The sequence below is a fragment of the Prionailurus viverrinus genome, chromosome A1 (genome assembly GCF_022837055.1).
Source record: "Prionailurus viverrinus isolate Anna chromosome A1, UM_Priviv_1.0, whole genome shotgun sequence".
Taxonomy (NCBI): Eukaryota; Metazoa; Chordata; class Mammalia; order Carnivora; family Felidae; genus Prionailurus; species Prionailurus viverrinus.
In genome coordinates this window covers 145184693-145210511 of record NC_062561.1, presented here as the reverse complement: position 1 = coordinate 145210511, position 25819 = coordinate 145184693, and the positions used below count along the sequence as shown (strand labels likewise).

General features: G+C 35.0%; 1 protein-coding gene across 7 annotated transcripts in view; it reads right to left on the bottom strand.

Annotated features, from left to right (window-relative positions):
• The window catches only part of MSH3 (mutS homolog 3), a 190936-nt gene that overhangs the window by 66868 nt on the left and 98249 nt on the right, over window positions 1–25819 (bottom strand). For 6 of the 7 annotated variants that reach the window (XR_007152176.1, XM_047858749.1, XM_047858760.1 and 3 more), the window contains exons 14-17: window positions 13541–13728; window positions 12643–12811; window positions 7021–7085; window positions 4550–4666 (exon numbers count right to left, since the gene is read on the bottom strand). Coding sequence is in view for 6 of the 7 variants with exons in the window: in XM_047858749.1 (XP_047714705.1) it covers window positions 4550–4666; window positions 7021–7085; window positions 12643–12811; window positions 13541–13728 (539 nt within the window). In the remaining variant the exon portion in view is untranslated. The remainder of the gene's footprint in view (window positions 1–4549; window positions 4667–7020; window positions 7086–12642; window positions 12812–13540; window positions 13729–25819) is intronic. The other variant, XM_047858770.1, reaches the window with a different exon arrangement.

The window sequence follows — 25819 nt, the reverse complement described above, 5'->3', positions numbered from 1 at the left end:
ATATTATATAAAGGTATTGTATATACATGACTTTTCCAAATAGAGGCAACATTTTAAGTATCCAGTTTTACTTTTGTGTTAACTTTATGAACTGAAAAGTATATTTACAGTATATTTTATACCTCTTTGTCTGAACATAGTATAACAAATATAATTTACCTATTTCTCACTGAATTAATGTTCATTAAAACAAACAAGAATTCCACTAACAGTGTTAAGAAATCCCAAGCAAAAAGGAGATTGGAACCCGGCATCAGATAGATAATGTTCTGTTGTCACCTTAAAAATGACTCAGTTTGGAGGCTCCTGGGTGGCTCAGTTGGTTAAGCATCTGACTTCTGGTTTCAGGTCAGGTCATGATCTCACGGTCATGAGTTTGAGCCCCACATCAGGCTCTGTGCTGGCAGTGCAGAGCCTCCTTGGGATTCTCTCCCCTTCTCTCTCTGCCCCTCCCCCACTCACACTATGTCTTTCTCAAAATAAATAAATAAACAAACAAAATGACTCAGTTTTGAAAATGTCACATGGTACACAGACCTTACATTCCTGAGTGATTGCTCAGTGATCATGCCTTGTTATTCCCGGTTGTAACTTCAATTTAGATCTAACCACTGGTTTACCTCTTGGGCTGTGTCCTATTCTGTCCCTGTTCTCATCACTGACCCATTTGGTCTTCCTATCCTGGCACTCTGCTTTGCCAGAGAGCAGCTACATTTGATATTTCTGCTCTTATCTCCCTCAATGTGAATATCAAAGTACCTTCAGCTTTAAACATCAGTCATTTTTTTCATACTCTCACTCTCTCCTTCTCAGGTCTTGTCCAGGCCAGCAAGACCCTAATTTAATTTGCTACTTATCTAGGAGACTTCGGTTGAGGGTAACTGTCCTTGATGATATTCTAGTATATGGAATTGAAATGAGTGACACAGCTCTCAGGGGGTACCATTTCAGTTAAAAAAAAAAAAAGAAAGAAAGAAAAAGAAAAAAGAAAAGGCAGAGAGAGATAAGGGAATTATTTTGATGTAGCCTATTATGTTCTTTCTCATGTCAATTACATAAATAAGACATGTGAATAAAATAAAAAACCGTCATAAACCTTTAATATCACCATTATAACTCTTACAAAGTCTTGTTTGACTTCTTGATCTTTGTCCATTTGCTACACTTCCCCAAATTTCAAAGAGATTACCCATACCTAGAAAAATGACAAGCTAAAAAACGGGCAACTCAAGTAACAATCTGATAGACTGGGATTACAGCATAACATGAAACTTTATCACTAAGCCACCAACAAATTTAAGAATGAAGCCATTAATCTCTGGTCAAAAGATATTGCTAGGTCCACAGGAAAAAGATTAAGACACTTGGGTTCTAAAGCTGTTATGACAGTTTACCATCAGATGTTGCCCAATGGCATCTGAAATTAACAAAAAGAAAGTTATCTTATTTTTTATTTACAAATTTATTTCTAAAATATTTAACTACTGTACAGGAGGCATTATAACTTAATTTTTTAAAAATCTGTAATCAAGATTATTCAACATCCACAGCCCATCTTCTAGAATACAGAAGAAGAGACACATTTTTTGAGAGAAGTTTCCATTTACTTTTGAAAGAACTTTCTTTCAGCCTTGCTTTCTTGCAATATTTTGATCCAAACTACTATGACTAATGCATAACGGTATCTCAATAAGAGACATACACGTGTATAGCTGGTATTCAATCCCCTGACGTCAGGTTCATTGAGGTTAATCATTTTTTTAAAATGACATCATATGCACACCATCTGGCACCTTAATAAGTACTGTGCTTAACAATATTGTTCTCAAGTGGGGGCTCTAGTTGCAAAAGCTGTAGCTAAAATTGAGCCAATATTTTTTTGATAAAAATATAATGTATTTTTCTTATTTTGAAAGTAATGTAAGTACATTAAAGATACTTTTGATATCATGTCTTTGCAAAGTAAATTAAAATCTCCAGTAACCTCACCATCCAGAAATAATCAGTTAATACTCAAGGATATATATAAATACATTTCTTCAAAGAAGATACATAAATGGCCAATAAGCATACTGATAATAAAATAATGGCATACATATATTTAATCTTATAAGATAAAAGGTTTGTATGCCGTGTGTGTATATGAATTTACACATTACTGTTTTGCATCCTTCCTGCACTTAGCAATGCAACATGAATATCATATCCTTTGTGATATTGTATTTAATGTCAGCTTACTCATAGCAACTCTCAAAGTGGTGGTATGATGAAAGTAAAATTCTCCTGGGTTAATTTGGTAGAAGGGCCCAGGCAGCGGGCTGAAACAGTAAGAATGGTATGCAGAAATGGTGGGGTGCTACAAGGGAACAACAGAAGGGACAAATCAAAGAGACATTTCAAAGGCAAAAAAGACAAACAGGATAACAGATAAAGGGACAAAAAGGAAGACAGAATCAAGAATAAAGCCAAAGTGTTTGCACTGGGAGATTTGAACTTCCTTTAGCCTAGAATATTAGCAATGAGAACATAAACCAGATGTGTAAAATTGTGTATACTGTGAATAGAGTGAATATGTATCAACTCACCAAATTGCAGGATCCTAGAATGTGGTCCCTGAAGCCTGAAAGGAATCTAATTTTCATGTCTCAGTGATACTTCTAAGGGCAAAACAGGAGAACTAGAGACTCAAAGGCCCTGAAAACCCTTAAAATGGAAAATTGAAAGTGAAGTGGAAAAGGAAATGAATACACCACTAAGTTTCTATCCCTGGGTCCACAACTAGGAGTCAAGATAACCTCAGGAGATTCAGGACAAGTAAAGTGGAATGTCCTTCTGATGCTATAATCCAAGACTCCTCTGGGCAAACAGCTACCTTTTAAAAACTGTCACACAGAATCTTTTTTTTTCACTCGCCAGACTGGTTACTTAGCTCCTGGAGAACCTCGCTGAATACTTACTGTTTAAGGTTTTAAAGAGAAAGACTACCAGAGAGATTTCTGTTCAGAGTGACGCCTACGTATTTACCATAGGCAGCCTCTACAACCTGATGGTAAAGGGCACAACCTACCGCTAGATACCCTGAGTTGAATCTCGGCTCCAACCAATGTAGGCAACTTACTCCTTATTTCTGTATCTCAATTAATTCATTTGTAAATAGGGGGTGATAATATCTCACTCAAAGATATCATCTGAAGAATAATAAAGTGCTTGGATGAGCGGTTCATAGCTGTGGACTCATGAAGGTCAATTGTACATCTCTTTTCCCAACTCCAATCCAGCAGCAGCTTGAAATCAGCCCAGGTAGGAGTGTTTACACTACAGAAATCAACAAGCACCACAAACACTACTATTCTTCCAGAGAGCTGGCTGTTTATCATTTATTTACCAGCACACCCCAGACTTAACCCTGTCCGTATGAACACACAGCAATGAATAAATCCAGCTATGAAACATTCTTTGAGGGAATGGCAAGGGCTCTTCAAAAGAAAATCTCATAAAAAACAAAAAAATGTGGGAGATTATTCTAGATTCAACTAGAAAAGAAACATAGTAACAAAATGCAACATGTGAAAGTTGATTTGAGCTTTCATTTAAAAATCAGGGAGGGGGGGGCGCCTGGGTGGCACAGTCGGTTAAGCGTCCAACTTCAGCCAGGTCACCATCTCGCGGTCCGTGAGTTCGAGCCCCGCGTCGGGCTCTGGGCTGATGGCTCGGAGCCTGGAGCCTGTTTCCGATTCTGTGTCTCCCTCTCTCTCTGCCCCTCCCCCGTTCATGCTCTGTCTCTCTCTGTCCGAAAAATAAATAAACGTTGAAAAAAAAAATTAAAAAAAAAATAAAATAAAATAAAAATCAGGGAGGGGGGCAGAATTAAAGAAACTCAATATTCCTTAAATTAATATCAATTTTTTAGATGTGATAATGGTGTTAAGATTATATAGTATAAAGTCTTTAGTTTTAGATGTATGCTTAATTAAGATTTAGGGGGAGGGGTGAAGTGTTATAATGTCTAAAATGTACTTTCAAATGGTTCAGAAAAAAAAGTCTATGAGAGATATAAAAAAAATGTGGCAAAATGTTAACACTTGATAAATGTAAGTGAAGAGAGTGTCAGCGTTCATTTCAACTTTCCCATGTTTAAAATTCTTTAAAATAAAAAGTTAGGAAATACATAGGATGTAAAATAAGAAAAAAAAAATTAAATGGAGAAATTAAAAACAGAACAACTAACCCATATTTGTCCAACTCTGAAAATATTAGGCCTTTTTTATAAGTAAATGATGTCCAAAGTGGAATTTCAAAACGTGACTCTACCAAGCATCCTTAGCAACTAAATGTAGGTACAGTAACAATAAACTATATTAGGTCTCTCATTACGGACTAAGATGAGCTTACATTTCAACGGACTAAAAATAAAATGAGAGAACACATGTACTCAACTATTTTATGGCAGGTCACAAGCAGTAATCTCTACTTTTCTTTTTGATAGAAAGATTTTCCGGTCTATTTCTCATAGCAAAAAGTCAGAGTATATTTTTCATTGTAAACTCACTCTAGAAAATCAAGCCATTCAGCACTGCAGTCAAGGACTAGCTGCTCCCGGAGCTGATTCAGACGTCTGTAATTTTCTACAATAAAAGGAGAGTGAAAGCGGCTCACAGCTTTTGTGCTAGAAGAGGGGAAGAAACATAAATAGGAAATCAAGGTTACTAAGAAACCACTAATACCTTCACTTCAGAAAATTAAAGTAGTTATTTATTATTCTCTGATGAACCTTGAAAGTAAATAGCTGTAAACAGAGAACATTCTTTAATTATGGTCCTGAATTCTATTGATTCCAAAGATCTCTGTTGTAAATAAAGTACTTGGAGTTCATAGGACTTTGTTCAGGAAGCTCTAAAATGCATTTTAAATTATACCCATATGACAAGTTCAGAGTTTAGAGTTTCCATTTCATAAGCAGAAAGCTTTTTTCTTTAAGTTACACTAAATAAAAATGCTTGCTTATTAAAAAAAAGATCAGAAGCAAATAAGTCCTGACAAAGCTGGATACACTGATGACGGTCATAATATTCTTTAAGTTTTATACTTTTCTGTATGACTACAGTATTTCAGTGAAAAAAAGAAAACTATAAAGAATTACAAAGAATAGCAATGCATTAATTCAGGAGGCAATCAAAGAAGAATGCTTCGTTATCTAACTGTAGATTCACAGCGGCTCCAGAAGGGAAGAAATACCACATGCTCCTCGTCTGAGCTTGTGTATAATCTCTGCTTCTTCATCAAGAAACTGCAGAGCACAAGAGGGCCTGCCACAGGTCCCCAGTCAAAAAGTCTGGCCCAAGGCTCTAACTCTGCCTGCCACTTACTTGCTGTGTGACTTTGGGCAAATATAACTGATCTTCTCTCAACATCACTTTCTTCATCTATAAAATGGGGATAATGACAGTATCTATGTCATAGGTACTGTTAACAGGATAAGATAGTGGTTAGCAAGGTGCCAATGTCCCATGACATTAGCACCCAATGTTAAGCATTGTTTTGTGGATGTGGTGATTATTACCACTGTTGATGTTATTATTATGTTTGAACCTTTGAGAAGAGAAGGTTGGAGTTAAGTGACAGGCAGGTGATGACAGACTGCACTGTTCTTTGTTTGCTCCCCTACTCCTGTCACAAGTATGTTTAATTTGGCATTATTGGAACAGGGGTGAGACTTTCACATGCAAAACCTGACTGATAATCTAACCTATCCCTGTCAAGGTTCTGATGGCCAAGTAACATATAAAATATAACAATGAGCTTCCCCCAAACTATCTTATTTATTCTTTCAATTTACATCATTGAATGTTCACAAGATGCTGACACTGATTTATACCTTCCTTATTGCTTCTGAATTATCATCTAGACTTCTATGGAAACCTATTTGTCATAGCTTTCTCTTCCGACAAAATTCATTCAGTGAAACATTTCAGTTTCTTAGATAATTAGATGCACAATTTTAAATAACTTCTCTTCATAAAGCATATTTTGATTCATTAGCTATAGTATAGGACAGAAAACGAAAGAATACTTGCAAGGAGAGAAAACATCCCCTAAAAACAAAATACTCAAATCTCAATTATGGCTTCTAGTAACATGTAAGAAAAACAAGCTAAAGAAACCCATGATTGTACCTTCAGGATTCTTTGATAGTGGCAATAGATAACTCATTTTCTTTTTGAATTAAAGTTAAAATTATAATAATCGTTCATACATGTCAAAATTTTCTCCCATCCTTAACATAGTTCCTTCATACAATCACCAGCTACTAGGCTCTCTTCTGCTTACTCAGGCAAATCTGACATTTTCATCTAAAGTTCAAGCAAACATATTAATAACAGTAGTAATAAATATTTCACAAAGAATATGATTCACAGGAGTATATACTTCTCTAACATCACTTCTTTAAATGAGTCCCCTCTTGGGAATTAATGCCTAACCAAGGAGAAAGGGCAGTCTCAATGTGGTTTTCTAATTTTGTTTTTGATTAAATTTGTTTTCATCAATTCATGATACAACTTACAAAAAAGAAGATGTAAACAACTATTATAATTATGTGGCATGGAAAGCATCAACAATAAAGAAATGCAGAGAGAGCTCAGTGAAGCAGAAAATGAAATTTCAGGTATGGCATTCATCAGAAAATTCAAGCAACCAAATTAATTTTATAACTGAAGATCCTCCAACATTTTTTCATGTGTTTAAAGTGTACTCTAAGGTGTGAGAATAAAACAATAATAAAACAAGAAAACAAATATATACAAATAAGATACTCTTTGGAAAAAATATTTTAAAATCAATGATAGAAAGAGTTTAAAATAATTATTTCTTTGGTTAAAAGTTCCATAAGAAAACCAAAGGGGAAGAATCATATTTAATGTCATGAATGTGGTTATTATCATTCCAAAAACATACAGGTGTACATGCTCATAATGTGTCATTATAATTCACATTAAGAAAAAAATGTATTTTTAAACCTACCTTCCAACCTTAACCCAATCAGTTGGTATACAAGATACAGCAGAATTCTTTATTTCAATCATAAACTAAAAGAAATATAAATAAAAATTACATATTTAAATGATTAACCATTATATTTTTAAAGTTTCCTCAAAACTTCTATCAGTTTAGTAAATACTATTCTAAACATTCAAAATAAATCCAATACTGTTAAAAGGGAAGTTCATGTATGTCCAAATATATGTTCATGTATATAACCAAATATTATTAATTAGGGTTGTAATACTTGCAATAAAGTACAACTTGTATTTAACAAAAGTTTGTAATAAGCATATAACTTCACAACTTAATGTTTATAACATTATCATGTGCATATTACAAATGGTGATTTTTCTTTAACAGTCTCTTTCATTTATTAGTACCCACTTACTTAAGAATTCTATTACTCAGTAATACGATTGAATTTCTAAGTACATACAATTTTAAAATATCAATTATGAAGTGCTATACCAGTTTGAGATATGGTCCATCCCTTATTCCGAACAGAAGAGGATTTATTGTCACGGCTGTTACACAAAGAGCCCAATATCTAAAAGTATCCTCATGAAAAAGCACAGATTTCTTCAGCTATCAGAAGATATTTTATCCAAAGGGTGTTTTCTTTAAGTTTTCACTTATATGAACTATATCTTTATTAAGCCAACTGCGTTCTGCAAGCAAGCTTTTCTGAAATCGGCCAGGAAGCAAGTGAAATCAACTTCTACTATCATGCCTTTCATTTTTAGCATTAGTTGTAGGTCATCTCTTCCTCCTGCTTACTCTCCTGTATTATTGCAATGAAATGCAATGTTTTATTTAAGTGAATAAACGCACAAACATTTATTTTGTACAGGAGGGAACCCAGAAGCTATGTGGCTACCACTAATTTTGAGATGGCGGCAGGAACTTCTTTACGTATACCAGTTTTATAACATTTTAGGTATTCACAATATGCATATTATTAGAAGTGTTGGCCTATCTTTTGAGTTTATTTTTCTGTGTAGTTTTTCATAGAAATTATATTTCATAGAAACAACATAGAAATTATTGGAGTGGCTGGGTGGTTCAGTCAGTTTAGTGTCCGACTCTTGGTTTCAGCTCAGGTCATGCTCTCACGGTTCATGAGTTCAAGCCCCACATCGGGCTCTGTGCTGACAGCGTACAGCCTGCTTGGGATTCTCTCTCTCCTTTTCTCTCTCTCTCCCTTGCTCGTGCACACTCTCTCTCTCAAAATAAGTAAATAAACATTAAAAAAAAGATTCTGCTTAAAAAAATAATATAGAAATTATTGGTTAATTTTAAGAATTTTCATTCTGAGAAAAAATTTTGCAACTAATGAAGCCTTCTTATATGGAGACAATACAATTTCAAACCTGCTACACCCAGTTAAACAATTAAGAGTGAAGAGTCTAAAAACTAGCCTTCGGCTACAAAAAGCAACTGAGGAAAAAACCCACAAAATAAATATCAATGACAAGAAAGATAAAAGCGCTTTAAGATTATGCTAAAAAAACTGCCTAAGTATTATTGTTAAATGCCCAACAAGAAGGTATATTGATCCTTTCATAAAATAATTCTGGGAAGAGCTATGCCTGCAGTAAACTGCAAAATGCAGGACCACAGTGGCGCACTAATACTTGGGAAGAATACATCTAGAACCGTAATAACTAACACAGAGCTCGACTGGAGTTACTAAGGAAAGGAAGGCGGAAATTTTGAAAATTAGTTAAAACTGTCTCACTGGGCAGCCAGGGAGGCTGGCTTACTTAATTTGCCATAACAGGGCAACATGGGGCACCGGATTCATATCTGTGCCTTGCTACTAGTTATGGCCCTTTGAAGCATGCTGGGAATAGTGTGCACCATATGGTTCAATCTGTAAGTATCAAGGGTCTACTCTAAGGACTACATATCCTGAAAGAAGCCAAATGCAGAGCCAATACTGGATGGAAAACAGGGTGAGAGTTGGAAAAGCCCACATAGACCTTCTGCTTGTTACACCCCTGGGATTACTTCCTCAAGTTGGTGCTGGTCCTATATGTCCTCTTCTTCTCAGCTGGGGTTTCTCCAAAAACAGACTAGCAGGTTTTTGTTCTCTTCTATACTACCTAACGAATAGGAAAGTTTCTCTCTGTTTCCTTCTACAAATATTCTAAGAATGAGCAGACAGGCCTTTTAAGAATTTTATTGCTACAAAAATGGAAACCAACTAAAATTGGAAATTAACAAATATTTCAGAAAGCTTAGAGTATTCTCACAGCCACTTTCCCTGCTCTACAGTCCCTGTTTCTTAGGTGGTGATGCGAAGTGTGCCATGATTTGTTCTAGCACTTTCTCTCATACTCCTAGGATCCAATTCTTTGTTGCTCAAATGTCAGATACCATTACTCAACTACAGTCTGTCATATCACTGGGCTGGCATCATGGCTAAGTTTGCTTAATTAACTCCAGAAACTGCTCTCTGTTTTCTTCAATACCACACTTAACCCATTCCTACTATCCCCCTTTTCTTTCTTCTCCTCAAGAATCTTCAAATATTTTTTTTTTTATTTAGAAGTAAGATTTAATGGAGAATGCTTTTCATATCTTAAACATACCAAGCAGAATCTGGATATGCTGCATGTTGTGAACTAATGTTTTTTCCTAAAGATTTCTGCCTAATAATTCTTCCCTTTCCCCTAGGAATAATACTTACCAGTACTACTCCAAATCTAAATATCACCCCATATCCATTCCATATTTGATTCAAGATTAAAAGATAATTCTCTAGGGGCACCTGGGTGGCTCAGTCAGTTATCTGACTTGATTTTGGTTCAGGTCATGATCTCATGGTTGTGGGATCAAGCCCTGCCTGCTTGGGATTCTCTCTCCCTCTCTCTCTGCCCCTCACCCACTTGCACATGTGTACACTCTCTGTCTCTGCCTCTGGTCTCTCTGTCTCTTTCAAATAAATAAATAAACATTAAAAAAAAAGATGATTCTCTGTATATCTAAAATATGAGAAAGACTATCATAGAAGCAGTGAACTAAGTTTCTGCTTTCATTATTTTCTTACAAATACTATCAGAGTCAGAGATAATAATGTGCATAGTCAGTAAGGCTTATAGTATTCTAATAAGTACATAAAAACTGGAAACAGAGGTGAAAAATGAATGTTTTCAAAAGTTAATACTGGCTTGACAATCTACTTATTTTTACCAATAATAACAAAATCCATGTACTACATGGGGCTGCTAAAACAGGTTTTTAAAAAATTGTTACAGTTATATGTACAGAATAAAATTTTAGAAGAGTATAAAAGAAGAGCATATATAAATTAAGGACTTTCCTGCTATCCTCTTTCATTTCTCAGAGGTAATCATATTTGACAGAGTCGGTTCTCTGTACTTTAAGTATTTCTGAATAATTGTAAGTTTTTAAAACAGAATTTGATAACAATGCTGAAAATCTAGAATTCATTTGGTGTTTGAATAGAATCACTAATTCTCAAAAAAATGTTATAAAAGTGATTCTGTACTGATGTACTATTAAAATTCTGTACTTTTTTAAAAAACCATTAAGAATCCATCCCACAGTTAATAACTAAGAAATTTCTTGCCTCAAACTCATCACCTTAACCTGAAGGTTAAGTAAAGAATAAGATAATTTGTATCTCCCTAATTATTTGTAATCCAATTACTTCATCTCCATACTGTGCTTTTTCTTAAACTTCATTACCACACTGATATAAAAAACAAAACAAAACAAAACATACTAGTCTACTATTGCTTATGAATTCCTGATCAGTTTTCCCCATTTTCACTGTAAAACTGCCAACTGGATACAGGACTGTCCTCCCAAGACTTAAGCTTTATTTTAGTTTGTGTATTATGAGCTCTAAGATGTCTGGGTTTTATAAAATAAAATGTTAATATTTGTGAGTAAAGTGAAAGAAGGACATGGTAGAAAGACTGGAGTCAGGCAGGACGGGGCTTCTGACTCAGGTAACTTACCTAACTACTCCAAACCTGTTTTCTTTGCTGCAAAATGACAATAGCCCCTTTTTGTGTTATTATAAGGGTTAAATAATACATGTACAGCATTTAGCACCATTCTGAGCAAGTGCTTGATAAATGGTAACTATATTAGTAGTAGTAGTAGTAGTATATGAAGAACATTTACGTAGTGCTTTAGAATTAAAAAGCACTTTTCATGTATTTTAATTCAACTGGTTTTTAAAGTAGTCTCATGACACAGGTGATTCTGCTGTGGTCACAGAGCATGTAAGTGGGGGAAGGGGCACTTACACACACAGCTTTTCCCCACTGTAACACCAGGTCACCACTTTTCTACTACCTATCTTTCATTAATGTTATTAAACAGTTTTGATCATCTCATTTTCAACAATAGCTCAGAATAGTGGTGGTAAGGTCATATGTTACTTTGCAAGGTCTTGATTGCATAGTGAAACCAAATGATGCAATTAAATATTTGGTTATGGGAGGGCAACCAAGTATAAAGATTGTCAAATTATTTTTCTGTTATATGGAGTTCTATGTGGAATATACTGCAAAATGTCCAAAAGATTTAATTTTAGTCCAAAAGACAGGCCGACTTAATCAATGGTCTATTAAATGGCACAAGATTAATAAACGTTTCAGTAAAGATTATAATTTACTGTAGGATTTCTTATTTCAAATGATCATACAAATCAACATTCTTCTCACTAAATATGTAAAGGAATGCAAATATTTAAAAATTTTATTTGAAATTAAGGTCTTCCCTACTAGAAAAATACCTGTTTTTAAAAATTCTGAATAAAATGTTCATGATCTGGAAATTATTCACACATTTCCTAATTTGCTATCTTAACAAAGTAGGATTTCTCAAATTCCCTCAGTTAGAATCTTTATATCTATTAAACATAAGATATAGAAGTAGCATGCCTTAAGACTCAGAATAAGACCGAAGGATACAACTACATTTAAAAGGCATACTTCTTCCTGGTTCTCACTCAGATATTTATAACACCAAACTTTAAACAGTGGTACACATGCCAAAAAAAAAACAACCAAAATACATTCTAAACGGCACTTACATAATCTTATGGAAGACTCACTAACTGTAGGTTTTCACTATAGTTTTGTTTCTTTTTTTTTCTTTTTGTTTTTTAGCAGCTATACTAACATCAGAAGGAAACCCTGCCTTTTAATCACTATGATCCAATCAACACAGGTGGTTCTCTTCATATCATTTCATTATCTGCTGGCCAGACATCAAAGACTAACTTCTCTCTCCTGGATTTAGGGTAAATGAATCCTCTAAATTACTATTTACAATAATCATGGTTTTCTATAATACATTTCAGGAAATAATATTAAAATACATGTAATATTACGTTGCATGATTTCACCAGGGGACTAAAGTAAATAAACACAAAATACTGTTACTAAAATCATTCTTATCAAAACAAGGCATTACATCTTATTTCCAAGGAACAAAAGAAAAAATATAAAAACTAAACAAAACAAACTTTCATCCTGTCCTCGGATTTTTGTTCACATTTTAAAGTAGCTTTTCTACCTGAGATAAACTAATGCAAAATAAAATTATGTCTGACATTACCTCCTGTCCTGATACTGTCACATACTGTGCAGAAGGATTTTTTAGTATTTTTCGTATATCTTGCAAATGTATTTGGATCCTGTGAGTAACTTCTTCAATTTCATCCTTCCTCTTTTTTATTAAAGGGAAGTCAGAAAGATCTTTGAATAATTCTGTTTTATCCCCACTTCTAAAAAATGGAAAAAAAAAGCAAATATATATATTGAAGCATACTACTTATACCGATCATCAATTATTTTTCACAGCATGATAAAAGACCAAAGAGTTGGGAGCCAGGAAACGAGGCTCTAATCCCAGTTCTGCCACTAAGTATTTACAGGTAGGTTTCTCAATTTCTTTGAAGATAGACAAAATTATCCTAAAGACATTTTCATTTTGCAAGTTCATGATTTCCATGGTGTGAGAGATAAAATGAAATTTTTTGTTGTTTGCCTATTCAGAAAATAAGCACAAATGAAAATACTGTCTTTTCCCCCCCTTTATACAGAGTTCTTTGTGGGATGAACTGTGAAATGACTACCTCTTAAAGGATAACTTTGCTTCTGTAATTTCTAAATATAAGGCAGACCACTGGATATCTAGCAAATGAGTGTAAGATGCCATCTGCCACACAATTTTAAATTAATAAATGCTACCAGTTGCTCTGCCTGGACTTTATCTTTTCATCATCCAATACCTGGAGAAGTACTGTATTGTCCTAAATAATGAACTAAGTTTTAGATGGAAGAGGGTTACTTCCAGCTGTAATTGACAGCCTTTAGCATCCAATCACATTTCTAATTTCACAGGCAATTCCTACCATTACTGCTAGGGAAGCTTAGGAATCCATTCACCAAAGGGCAAATACATGAGTTCTTTATTTCCAGCAGTGACAATAATCTACGAATCTACTACTTACTTGGCAGCTTGTTCATTAAGTAGCTTTAAGAAACGCTCTACTGGACTGAGGAGTTCAGGAATTTCTAAAATAAATGTCTGGAGCAAGTCTGACCGAACGTGGGAATTAACAGCAGGTATTAATGCTTGAAATTCTGACTTCAGGTGATACAGCGTTTTGACAATCAAGAAGAACTCTTGTGTAGAACACTGAAAATAGAAATATTTTTTAGCTAAATAATACAAGATATATGAACATGATGTTTAATTAGTGGTCTTTTAATTAATGGTCTTTTTAAAGTTAGAATATAAGAAAATTTTAATTTACTCTATAAACTAGTTAATTGAAATAAAATACTACTGGTACCTTCCAAATGTTAAATCAATAGTTTAAATACTTTATAATATTTTAAAGCTCTCAAGGAAACAATGTGGGTCAGGGATAGTAAAGCCAATATTTGCTCAATATTTTCTCATTTTAAAATATATGGACCATATAGCAAAAATACAGTAAACAATGTCAAAAATATAAAGGACAATCCTGGGGAAATATCTGCAAGACATATGATAAAGGGCAAAACTATCCCTAGAATAATAAGCTCTTACAAATCGACCTGGAAAAGGAATAATCCAAAGAATAATGGCTAAATGAACTGAATATGCAGCTCATAAAAAAGGAATGTCCAATAAGCACTTGATTAACCTCACATATAATTAGAACAAGCAAATTAAAATGACAAGATAGCATTTGTCACTTATCAGAATGCCAAAGATTTAAAAGGCTGATAAGAGATGAGTCACACAGGATATAAAGAAAGACACTTTGATATACCATTAGCAGAGGCATATCCTCTTTGAGGAGGATTGTTTGACTAAATTCCACTTTTAACAATTAAACTAAAACTATAACAAGAAATGAAAAAGATATGTGGCTCTGAATATTTATAGTAGCACTGTTGGTAATAATATTAAAAAGATGAATAAGAAACAAGTATCTAACAAATGAGATTTTATTAGGAAAAACTCATACAATATAATACTGTTAAACAGTTAAAAAATTAAGACATCTGTACATATTAATGTACACATCAATACGGAACTCCCTAATTTCAACATATTAAACAAACATTGTATATGTTTATACTATATACCACATATGTATTTATACAGTAAAATTTCACTTTTGATTATACTACATGCATTATTCTATATAAATAAAAATATAAACAAAAAAAATTTCTGGAGGGTACACTTGTTAACTTACTTTAGTTACCCCTGGGTAGTGTGTATGCAGGGGAAAGTAGAGGAAAAGTTTTTACACTTTATCTTATACTCCTGTACACACTGACAATTTTTTAACATGAACATGAATAATTTTTACTTTTGGAGCTTCTGATAAAGAGAATAAGATGAACATGTGTATCTCATTTCACTCTATCTTGAAACCACAGTCAAAGGTTGTTTAAAAAGACATAAAACCTCAAAAATAACTAGAAGAAAAGACACCAGCAACAACAACTTAGAAGCTATAAAGTAAATGGACAAGTGGTCACTGATTTAGAAGACTCATGATACTAGAATCTTAAGGTAGATATGAGGTAAGCTAGGACCTAACTTAAGTTACACCAAGAATCCTAAAATTCTGAGGAACTGGTGGCACAAATTATCTTTGGAAGAGGAACCCGGGGGTGGGCTGAAAATGACTGTTTGAAAATGAATTAAGAAGCAATTATCCCTCAATACTCTATTCGTCTCCACACCACTGAGCAACGACTATTCTCCTACCCGACAAAAGACTAGTTTTATCCTCTCGAGAAGGGAAAACATAGGATATCTGAGCCATCTTCAAGCACAGAGAAGGATGACAGTACCACCAAAAGCAAGGGATTAAGAAAACAGTTGCAAACTCAATGCTGAGATTCCCAGTTGTCCCCTTCTAGCTCCCAGAACACTGTTAGCCATTTAGAAGGCTAGAAAAGACCCTGGAGAATCTCATGAGCCCAAGATGAAAACTCTGAAGATACTAAAGCAGGAGTTCTCCCCATAAATGGATCAGCTAGTATATTGTACAGTTCACCTCATATTTTGCAAACCATATTCAACTACAGAGCACTTCCTATCAGCATTTTAGCCCTCCACTCTTTAAAAATGATCAGACATCAGATAAAAAATTCTAATGTGAAATGAAAAAAAACAAACAATAAATCAACGAATAAATTTTTTAAGACATTCATTTTCTTCTACTTACATAGATATACACAGCATAAATAAATAGAAGAAAATGTCTCAAAAAAAAAAAAAAAACAACCAATACACTCAGTTAATCAGAGAATAATGCAAACATGAAACAAGAACAGGATACTATTTTTTTTTCTTAAAGGAACATTCCAAGAATGGAATTCAATCAATCAAAATAAAATAGTTGCAAAAAAGAAAGAACCAAAAAATAATTCAGGACAATTTCCCAGAACTTGGTTGCCAGATTGAAGGGCTCAATACAATGGTTGAAAATAGAACTAAATCATGGAAAATCAACATGAAATTTTATAACACTAGGGAAAAAAAGAAAATTTTTAGAAGGGGAGAAAAAAAAAATCACACCAAGTAATGTATAGCCTAGAATTTTATACCCAGTAAAACTACCAATCAAATGTGAGTAGAAAAAAAGGACATTTCCAGACATCAATATCTCAAAACATTTACTGTTAACTCGAACAACACAGGTTGGAAACGTATAGGTCTACTTCTACACAAATTCTTTTGGATAAATACTATAGTACTGTAAATGTGTTTTCTCTCTTAAAAGAAATTTTCTTAACATTATGATTTTCTTCACATCTCTAGCTTACCTCAATGTAATAATAAGTATATAATGTACATATACAAAACATAGTGTTAATCAAATGTCATTAAAGCTTCAGATCAAAAGTAGGCTATTAGTAGTTAAGTGCTGGGGGGGGGTCAAAAGTTACACATGGATTTTCAACTGTGCAGGGATTGGTGCCCTTAATTCCCTCATTGTTCAGGGGTCAACTGTATTTCCAATACCTTTTCTCCAGGATGCTTCTAGAGAATGTACTCCATCAGAAGAAAGCAATAAACCAAGAGGAAGACATGGAATACAGAAAGACTGAACAGAAGATTCAATTCAAGGGAAATGAACTATAGCTATACAACTAGTATACAGGGCAACTAGTCTAGGGTGAATCAGGTCAGAAAGTTTAAGAAAATGAAATAAAATATGTGATGGAAATAAGTATCTTGAGATGAGAGGATGATTTAGGGTTAATTATAAGTATACATAATAGGTAATATGCATAAAATGAATTAATGCACACAACATATTTGGAAAGAATTTTAAACTAAAAGGAATGAGGCAAATTATGCAAAAAAATAAGAAGTTAGGCCCAAGTGAATAACAACTGAATCCAAAGTGTTATCATAAAGCATCTCTTCCTCAGATAGGCCACTGTATGATGGGAAAGATACACATAGGAAGCTGGATTCTTGTAATGTGGAGCCTAGACGTATTCTGGCCAATACTATTATAGTTAATTATTAAATAGATACATTCTAACAAAAGTGAAGAACTAAAAGTAAACATTTTCAATACAATTTTTGAATAATAATCTCTTGTAACTTTTGTAATTTGAGAGACTAGAAGGGATTGATTTTTCACCCTTAGATATAAAGTGTAAATCAGCAACAGAAGCAAATTGACAACCAAAAGTACTTTTCAATCAAGTTTTAAGTGCCCAAGGCAGGTTGTTCTCCAGTTTCTTTTTTATTATTTTTTTTAATGTTTATTTTTAAGAAAGAAATACAGACAGAATGCGAGCAGAGGAGGGGCAAAGAGAGAGGGAGACATAGAATACAAAGCAGGCTCCAGGCTCTGAGCTGTCAGCACAGGGCTAGACATGGGGCTCAAACTCACAAACCACAAGATCATGACCTGGGGCCAAAGTCCGATGCTTAAGTGACTGAGCCACCCAGGCACCCCAGTTCTCTAGGTTCTTAAACAAAACACCTCAGTAGAACTGCCAGAAAGCTGAGGATAAGAGTGAAGTAGTTGCTCCTGGAGTCACTCATGTTCAATCCCATTTCCAGCAGCAAATTTCACTGTGGAAGAGCTTTAGAACACATCATAAGTGTGGAAACAGGTCATCATGAGACTGTAAGAACTCCAGCCTAAGTTCCATACTGAAAGGTGGCTGTAGGCTTATACCAGTCTGGCCAAGAAACCATTCTCGCCTACAAAATTCTGGAAACACTCTCCTCTAACATTTACTAAGTGCTATAATCCTTTAAATGTATTCACCAACCTTAGCAGTTATGTATCATTTTCTTACAAAACAGGTCTTAAGCACAGTTAATATGGGTTTCTAAGACTAGCACCATTATCTAAGATTTGGATTTGAAATTTTACTATCAAAAGAAATGTTTATTTTGTTTCAGGGCCGGCCCACTTGGTATCCCCTAATATCAATATGAAAATACCTATTTGTGACTATTCCATGGCACTTTCCACACAGCCATATGGCCTAGGCTCACCACTTCCACAACATCCAAACAGTGTTCTTAACCATTTTATGAATTTTACATAATTGGCACAGTCTGTACCCAGGATATCACTCACCATTTGGTGCATACAGCAGAAGTTTATTTAGAGTAATCTAATGATAAAGAACAGACATGTGTTTGATGGTGTGTTCCAAGAGCCAGCTAACTAATCTATAAAAAATTGGTTTGAAGCATTTAGGCTTACTAAAGTTGGTCTGTTACCAAGTCATTTCTAATTCTCACTTTTCAAATCAATCTTTGGGCATGCTCTTGTGCAAACATTAAAACAGCAACAACGAACAACCTCTGAGTGAGTCATAAGTTCCTTCACTAAAGTCTAGTTTGAAACTCTAAAACAAAAGTCATTCTTGGTTACTTTTAAAATGAATTTGATTCGATACCATATAATTTTATGTGAAATTTTTTAAAAAGGCAAATCCATAGATACAAAAAATAGATCTGTGGTTGCCAGAGGTGGTGCATGGAAGGCAGGTGGATGAAATGAGTGGAGATGATCAAAAGGTACAAACTTCCAATTATAAAATAAAGTCCTGGAGATGTAATGTATAACACGGTAACTATAGTTAATAATACTGTATCGTATGTTTGAAAGTGGCCAAGAGAGTGGATCTTAAAAGTTCTCATCATAAGAAGACAACTTTGTAACTACAAGTGGTGATGGATGTTAGTTAGAATTATTGTGGTGATCACTTCTCAATATATACACATATCAAGCCATTTATAATGTGATAAACCTGAAAGTAATACAATGCTACGTTAATTATATCTCAATTTAAAAACAGAATTAGACTCTTTTATCAGAGTTTTTTAAACTTTTGTAAATACACAAACCTCATGAAATGCAAACATCAAAGTTTAAAGAGAGGAAGCAAAGAATAGAAATCACAGTAGCATGGAAAGATGCTTCCGTCTTGATGCCATGGATTCTTTGACTCAGCTCTTTTATATATATATATATATATATATATATATATATATATATATATACACACACACACACACACACATATATACACACACACACGTATATGATATAATATATTAATATATTAATATATATGATATATATGATATATTAATATATATATATATTTTTTAAGTCTATCTATGTACTTGGGGGGGGGCAGAGAGAGGGAGAGAATCCCAAGCAGTCTCCCCACTGTCAGTGCAGAGCCTGATGCATGTGGGACTCAAACTTGAGATCATGAGCTTAGCCAAAATCAAGAGTCAGACACTCAATAGATGGAGACACCCAGGCGCCCCTTGACTCAGCTCTTTTAATTAGCAAGTAACAATTTTCTCAGCTTTGTCCCTATTTTTTCTCGAGAAAAACAAAAATCTTTAACAACTGTCAGTGAATCCTTTCAAGCAGTGAAGGCAAGGTGCTTGGAGATCTGTTGCTTGATGAAGGGTAGTAATATGCTCTGATTGCCAGGCACTGGACCAATGATACAACATAACAAATGGTTTGACATCCACTCTAACCTCAAAATGTCAACCATAAAATTTTCAACTACAGTAGTTCCCCCCTTATCTACAAGAGATATGTTCCAAGATCCCCACTGGTATCTGATCACAGATAGTAAGTACCTAATCTCATATGTACTGTCTTTCCTATGTACATACCTATGATAAAGTTTAATTGATAAATTAGGCACAGTAGGAGATGCACAATAAAATAAGACATTTTTAATATACTGTAATAAAAGTTATATGAATATGGTCTCTCTGTCAAAATACATCGGACTCCACTCACCTTTCTTGTCATGGTGTGAGATGATATAATGCCCACGTGATAAAATGAAGCACTGTGACATAGTGCTAGGCTATACAACTGACGAAACGTCAGAAGGATGATCTGCTTCTGGCCTGCTGTTGACGGCGGATAACGGGGGAGTAATGTATCAGGACAACCTCTGCCACTGCCAGCAAAACCACAACACAAGTGTACCAAGTAATGGTACAACAGACTCTACTGACCCCATAACCAACTCGGGCATTTTTTCCTGGGGATTAGTATTTCCCAATTCTGGTTTGTTCTTTGTTTTCAAATTTAGCTGAAGCATATGGAACAGTTACATAAGTCCTCCTGGGCACTGCAAGTATTCTCAGAAGCAGCACGTATCGTTCCAGTAAAACTTTGTGGGGGAAAGGACTAAAAAAAGTAAAGACTAATGAAAAATTGGTCACAACTAAAATGTGGGCACATAAAAATTATCCTACAAAAAATTATTACATTGGCAAGGATTTACATCGGGGCGGAAAATAAAGATGGCTTATGTAGGGATAACCAAAAAAAAATGCAATGGTAGTAACTACTACATCAAAAATGGTAATGTCCGAAAGTGTACCCACTAAAAACCCAGTCAAGGACCCTGGTTTAAATACTAGCTGTCATTTACTAACAAGCTACTAACTCTCTTCTCAGAATCATCATTTATACAAGGTAATGCAAGCTGTGGTAGCATTACGTAAAGATAGCAGTATATATAGCCTCCCATTAGTAAGAAGGTAAAAAACACAGTATCCCCTCATCAATTTCATAAAGTTTTTACAAGGGACAAAGGGTCTAATGTATGTGAATGAATTTAACAAAAGGTAAAACATTATAGAAAGTTTATTAGCAATTATAAATATAACTATTTTTAGACATATTTTGAAGGTAAATGATTTCCCTAAGTGTGGAAAATTTTTCATTTATTTATCATTAATTTTTTGTTTTAATGCCAGTATATTTAAAAGACTATTAGTTTCAGGTGGACAATATAATGATTCAACAATACATCACGTGGTGTTCATGATGACAAGTGCACTCCTTAAACCCCATCACTTATTTAACCCATCCCCCTACCCACCTTCCATCTGGTAACCATCAGTTTGTTCTCTATAGTTAAGAGTCTGTTTCTTTATTTTCTCTCTCAACTATTTTTTCCCTCCTCTTGTTTGTTTTGTTTCTTAAATTTCACATGAGTGAAATCATATGGTATTTGTCTTTCTCACTTATTTCATTTACATTATAATCTTTACCTCTATCCATGTCATTGCAAAATGGCAAGATTTCATTCTTTTTTACGGCTGAATAATATTCCACTATATATATGTATATGTGTATGTGTGTGTGTGTGTGTGTGTGTGTGTGTGTGTGTGTATATCTCACATCTTTATTTTTAATGTTTATTTATTTTGAGGGGAGAGGGGCAGAGATGGAATTCCAAGCAGGCTAGCCTGACGTGGGTCTTATCTCTTGAACCTCAAGATCATGACCTGAACTGCAGTCAAGAGTAGGACATTTAACCGACTGAGCCACCTAGGAGCCCCTATACCACAGTCTCTTTATTCATTCATCAATTGACAGACAGTTGGGCTGCTTCCATATCTGGACTATTATAAATAATGCTGCTATAAATGTAAGGGTGCACGTATCCCTTTGAATTAGTGTTCTTGTACTCTTTGGGTAAATACCCAGTAGTGTGATTGCTAGATTATAAGGTAATTCTATTTTTAACTTTTTGAGGAACCTCCATACTGTTTTCCCACACTAGCTATAGTAGTTTGCATTGCTACCAACAGTGCAAGAGGGTTTCTTTTTCTCCACATCCTCACCAACACCTTTTGTTTCTTATGTTGTTGATTTTATCCATTCTGACAGGTGTGTGGTGATATCTTACTGTAGTTTTCAGTTGTGATAAGTGATGATGACCATCTTTTCATTTGTCTATTGGCCATTTGGATGTCTTCTTTGGAGAAATGTCTGTTCATGTCTTTTGCCCGTTTTTGAATTGGATTATTTGTTTTTTGGGTGTTGAGCTGTATAAGTTCTTTACATATTTTGGATACTAACCCTTTATCAGTAGGTCATTTGCAAATATCTTCTCCCATTCTGTTGGCTGCCTTTTACTTTTGTTGATTGTTTCCTTCATCGTACAGAAGCTTTTTATTTTGATATGGTCCCAATTGTTTATTTTTGCTTTGATCTCCCTGGCCTTAGGAGACATATTTAGAAAGAAGCTGCTACAGCCGATGTCAGAGAAGTTATTGCCTGTGTAGCTAGGATTTTTATGGTTTCAGGTCTCACATTTAGGTCTCTAATCAATTTTGAATTTATTTTCGTGTATGGTGTAAAAAAGTGGTACAGATTCATTCTTTTGCACGTCAGTGTCCAGTTTAACCAACACCATTTGTTGAAGAGACTGTCTTTTTCCCATTGGATATTCTTGACTGTTGTGTCAAACATTAATTGACCAAATTATGGGTTACTTCTGGATTTTCTATTCTATTCTATTGATCTACATGTCTATTTTTGTGCCAGTACCACACTGCTTTAATTACTACCCCTTTGTAATATAACTTGAAGTCTGGAAATGTGATGCCTCTAGCTTTTTCTTTTTCAAGGCTGCTTTAGCTATTTGGTGTCTTTTGAGATTCCATACAAATTTTAGGATTACTTGTTCTAGTTTTGTGAAAAAAGTTGTTGGTATTTTGATAGGGATTGCATTAAAGCTGTAGATTGCTTTGGGCAGTATCAGTAATATTTGTTCTCCCAAATACTGGAGCACGGAATGTCTTTCCATTTCTTTTGTGTCATCTTCAATTTCATCAGTGTTTTTTTTGCTCCCACAACAAAAGTGTGCTCCCACAAGTGACCTTACAATGTCATTACAATATCATTGACTATATTCCCTGTACAGCGCCTTTTATTCTCATGATTTATTCATTCAGTAACAGAAAGCATGTACCTCCCACTCCCCTTTATCCATTTTGCCCATCTCTCCACCTCCTTCCTTCTGGCAACCATCAGTTTGTTCTCTGTATTTACGTGTCTGATTATGCTTTTTTGTTTATTCATTTTATTTTTCTCAGTCTGACTTATTTCACATAGCATAAAATCCTCTAGGTCCACTGATGTTGTTGCAAATGGCAAGATCTCATACTTTTTTACGGCTGAGTAACATTCCATTGTGTAATATTCCTATAGCTCATCTTTTTTTTTTTAAGTTTTTATTTAAACTCCAGCTAGTCAATATACAGTGTACTACCAGTGTACTTCAAGTACACAATTCAGTGACTCAACACTTACACACAATACCTGGTGTTCATCACAAGTGTACTCCTTAATCTCCATCATCTGTTTCACCCACCCACCCAACCCCCACCTCCCCTCTGGTGACCATCAGTTTCTTCTCTATATTTAAGAGTCTGTTTCTTGGTTTACTGAGTATCTCTCTTTTTATCCCTATGCTCATTTGTTTCTTAAATTTCACATATGAGTGAAATCACAAAGTATTTGTCTTTCTCTGACTTATTTCACTTAGCATAATACTCTCTAGCTCCATCCACGTCATTGCAAATGTTAGGATTTCACATTCCTTTTATGGCTGAGTAACATTCCATTGTGTATATGTGTGTATATATAAATGTGTATATATAAATGTATATATACACATACCATATCTTTATCCGTTCATTGGTCAATGGACATTTCATCAGAGCTTTATAGTTTCAGAGTAGAGGTTACATTTATTACTATGTATCTTACTATTTTTGGTGCTACTGTAAATGGGACTGTTTTCCTAATTTCTCTTTCTGTTGCTTCATTATTGGTGTATACAAATGCAACAGATTTCTGTACTCTGATTTTGTATCCTGAGACTTTACTGAATTTATCAGTTCTAGCAGTTTTTTGGTAGAGCTTAGGGTTTTCTACACAGAGTGTCATGCCATCTGCAAATAGTGAAAGTTACACTTCTTCCTTACCCCTTTGGATGTCTTTCATTTCCTTTTGTCGTCTGAATGCTGTGTCTAGGACTTCCAGAACTATGTTGAAAAAAAGTGATGAGGGGCGCCTGGGTGGCTCAGTCGGTTGAGCGTCCGACTTCAGCTCAGGTCATGATCTCACACTCCGTGAGTTCGAGCCCCGCATGGGGCTCTGTGCTGACAGCTCAGAGCCTGGTGCCTGCTTTGGATTCTGTGTCTCCCCCTCTCTCTGCACCTCCCCTGCTCATGCTCTGTCTCTCTCTGTCTCAAAGATAAATGAAAACATTAAAAAAAAAAAAAAAGAAAAAAAAAGTGATGAAAGTGGACATCCTTGTCTTACTCAAAACAAGTTAGTTTTTCACCAGTTAGAATGATGTTAATGGCGCCTGGATGGCTCAGTCATTTAAGCATCTGACTCCTGATTTTGGCTCAGGTCATGATCTTACAGTTTGTGAGATCAAGCCCTGCATCAGGCCCCATGCTGTCAGTGCAGAGCCTGCTTGGGATTTTCTCCCTCCCTCTCTCTGCCCCTCCCCTGCTCACACACTCTCTTCCTCTCAAAATAAATAAACATTAAAAAAAAAGGATGATGTTAGCTGTAGGTTTTTCATATCTGCCCTCTATTATGTTGAGGTATGTGGCCTCTAATACTACTTTGCTGAGGGCTTGGATCTTCTAGAATCTGTTGAGGTTTGTTTTACGGGCTAATATGTGATCTATTCTGGAGAATGTTCTGTACACACTTGAAAAGAATGTGTAGTGTGCTGTTTTAGGATGGAATGTTCTGAATATATCTATTAACTCCATCTGTTCCAGTGTATCATTCAAAGCCGTTGCTGGGTTTCTGTTTAGATGATCTGTCCATTGATGTAAGTGGGGTGTTAAAGTCCCCTACTAGTATTGTACTATTATTTTATTTTATTTTATTTTTTAATATTATTTATTGTCAAATAAATTATACAACACACAGTGCTCATCCCAACAAATGCCTTCCTCCATGCCCATCACCCACTTTCCCCTCTCCCCCACCTCCCCATCAACCCTCAGTTTATTCTCAGTCTTTAAGAGTCTCTCATGGTTTGCCTCCCTCCCTCTCTGTAATTTTTCCCCCTTCCCCTCCCTCATGGTCTTCTGCTAAGTTTCTCGAGATCCACATATGAGTGAAAACATATGATATCTGTCTTTCTCTGCCTTATTTCACTTAGCATACCCTCCAGTTCCATCCACCTTGGTGCAAATGGCCAGATTTCATTCTTTCTCATTGCCAAGTAGTATTCCATTGTATATATAAACCACATCTTCTTTATCCATTCGTCAGTTGATGGGCATTTAGGCTCTTTCCATCATTTGGCTATTGTTGAAAGTGCCACTATAAACATTGGGATACAAGTGCCCCTATGCATCAGCACTCCTGTATCCCTTGGGTAAATTCCTAGCAGTGCTACTGCTGGGTCATAGGGTAGTTCTATTTTTAATTTTTTGAGGAACCTCCACGCTGTTTTCCAGAGCGGTTGCACCAGTTTGCATTCCCACCAACAGTGTAAGAGGGTTCCCGTTTCTCCACATCCTCTCCAGCATCTATAATCTCCTGATTTGTTCGTTTTAGCCACTCTGACTGGCATGAGGTGGTATCTCAGTGTGGTTTTGATTTGTATTTCCCTGATGAGGAGTGATGTTGAGCATCTTTTCATGTGTCTGTTGGCCATCTGGACGTCTTCTTTGGAAAAGTGTCTATTCATGTCTTCTGCCCATTTCTTCACTGGATTATTTGTTTTTCGGGTGTGGAGTTAGGTGAGTTCTTTATAGATTTTAGATACTAGCCCTTTACCCTTTACGTCATTTGCAAATATCTTTCCCATTCCGTCGATTGCCTTTTAGTTTTGTTGATTGTTTCCTTGGCAGTGCAGAAGCTTTTTATCTTGATGAGGTCCCATTAGTTCATTTTTGCTTTTTAATCCCCTTGCCT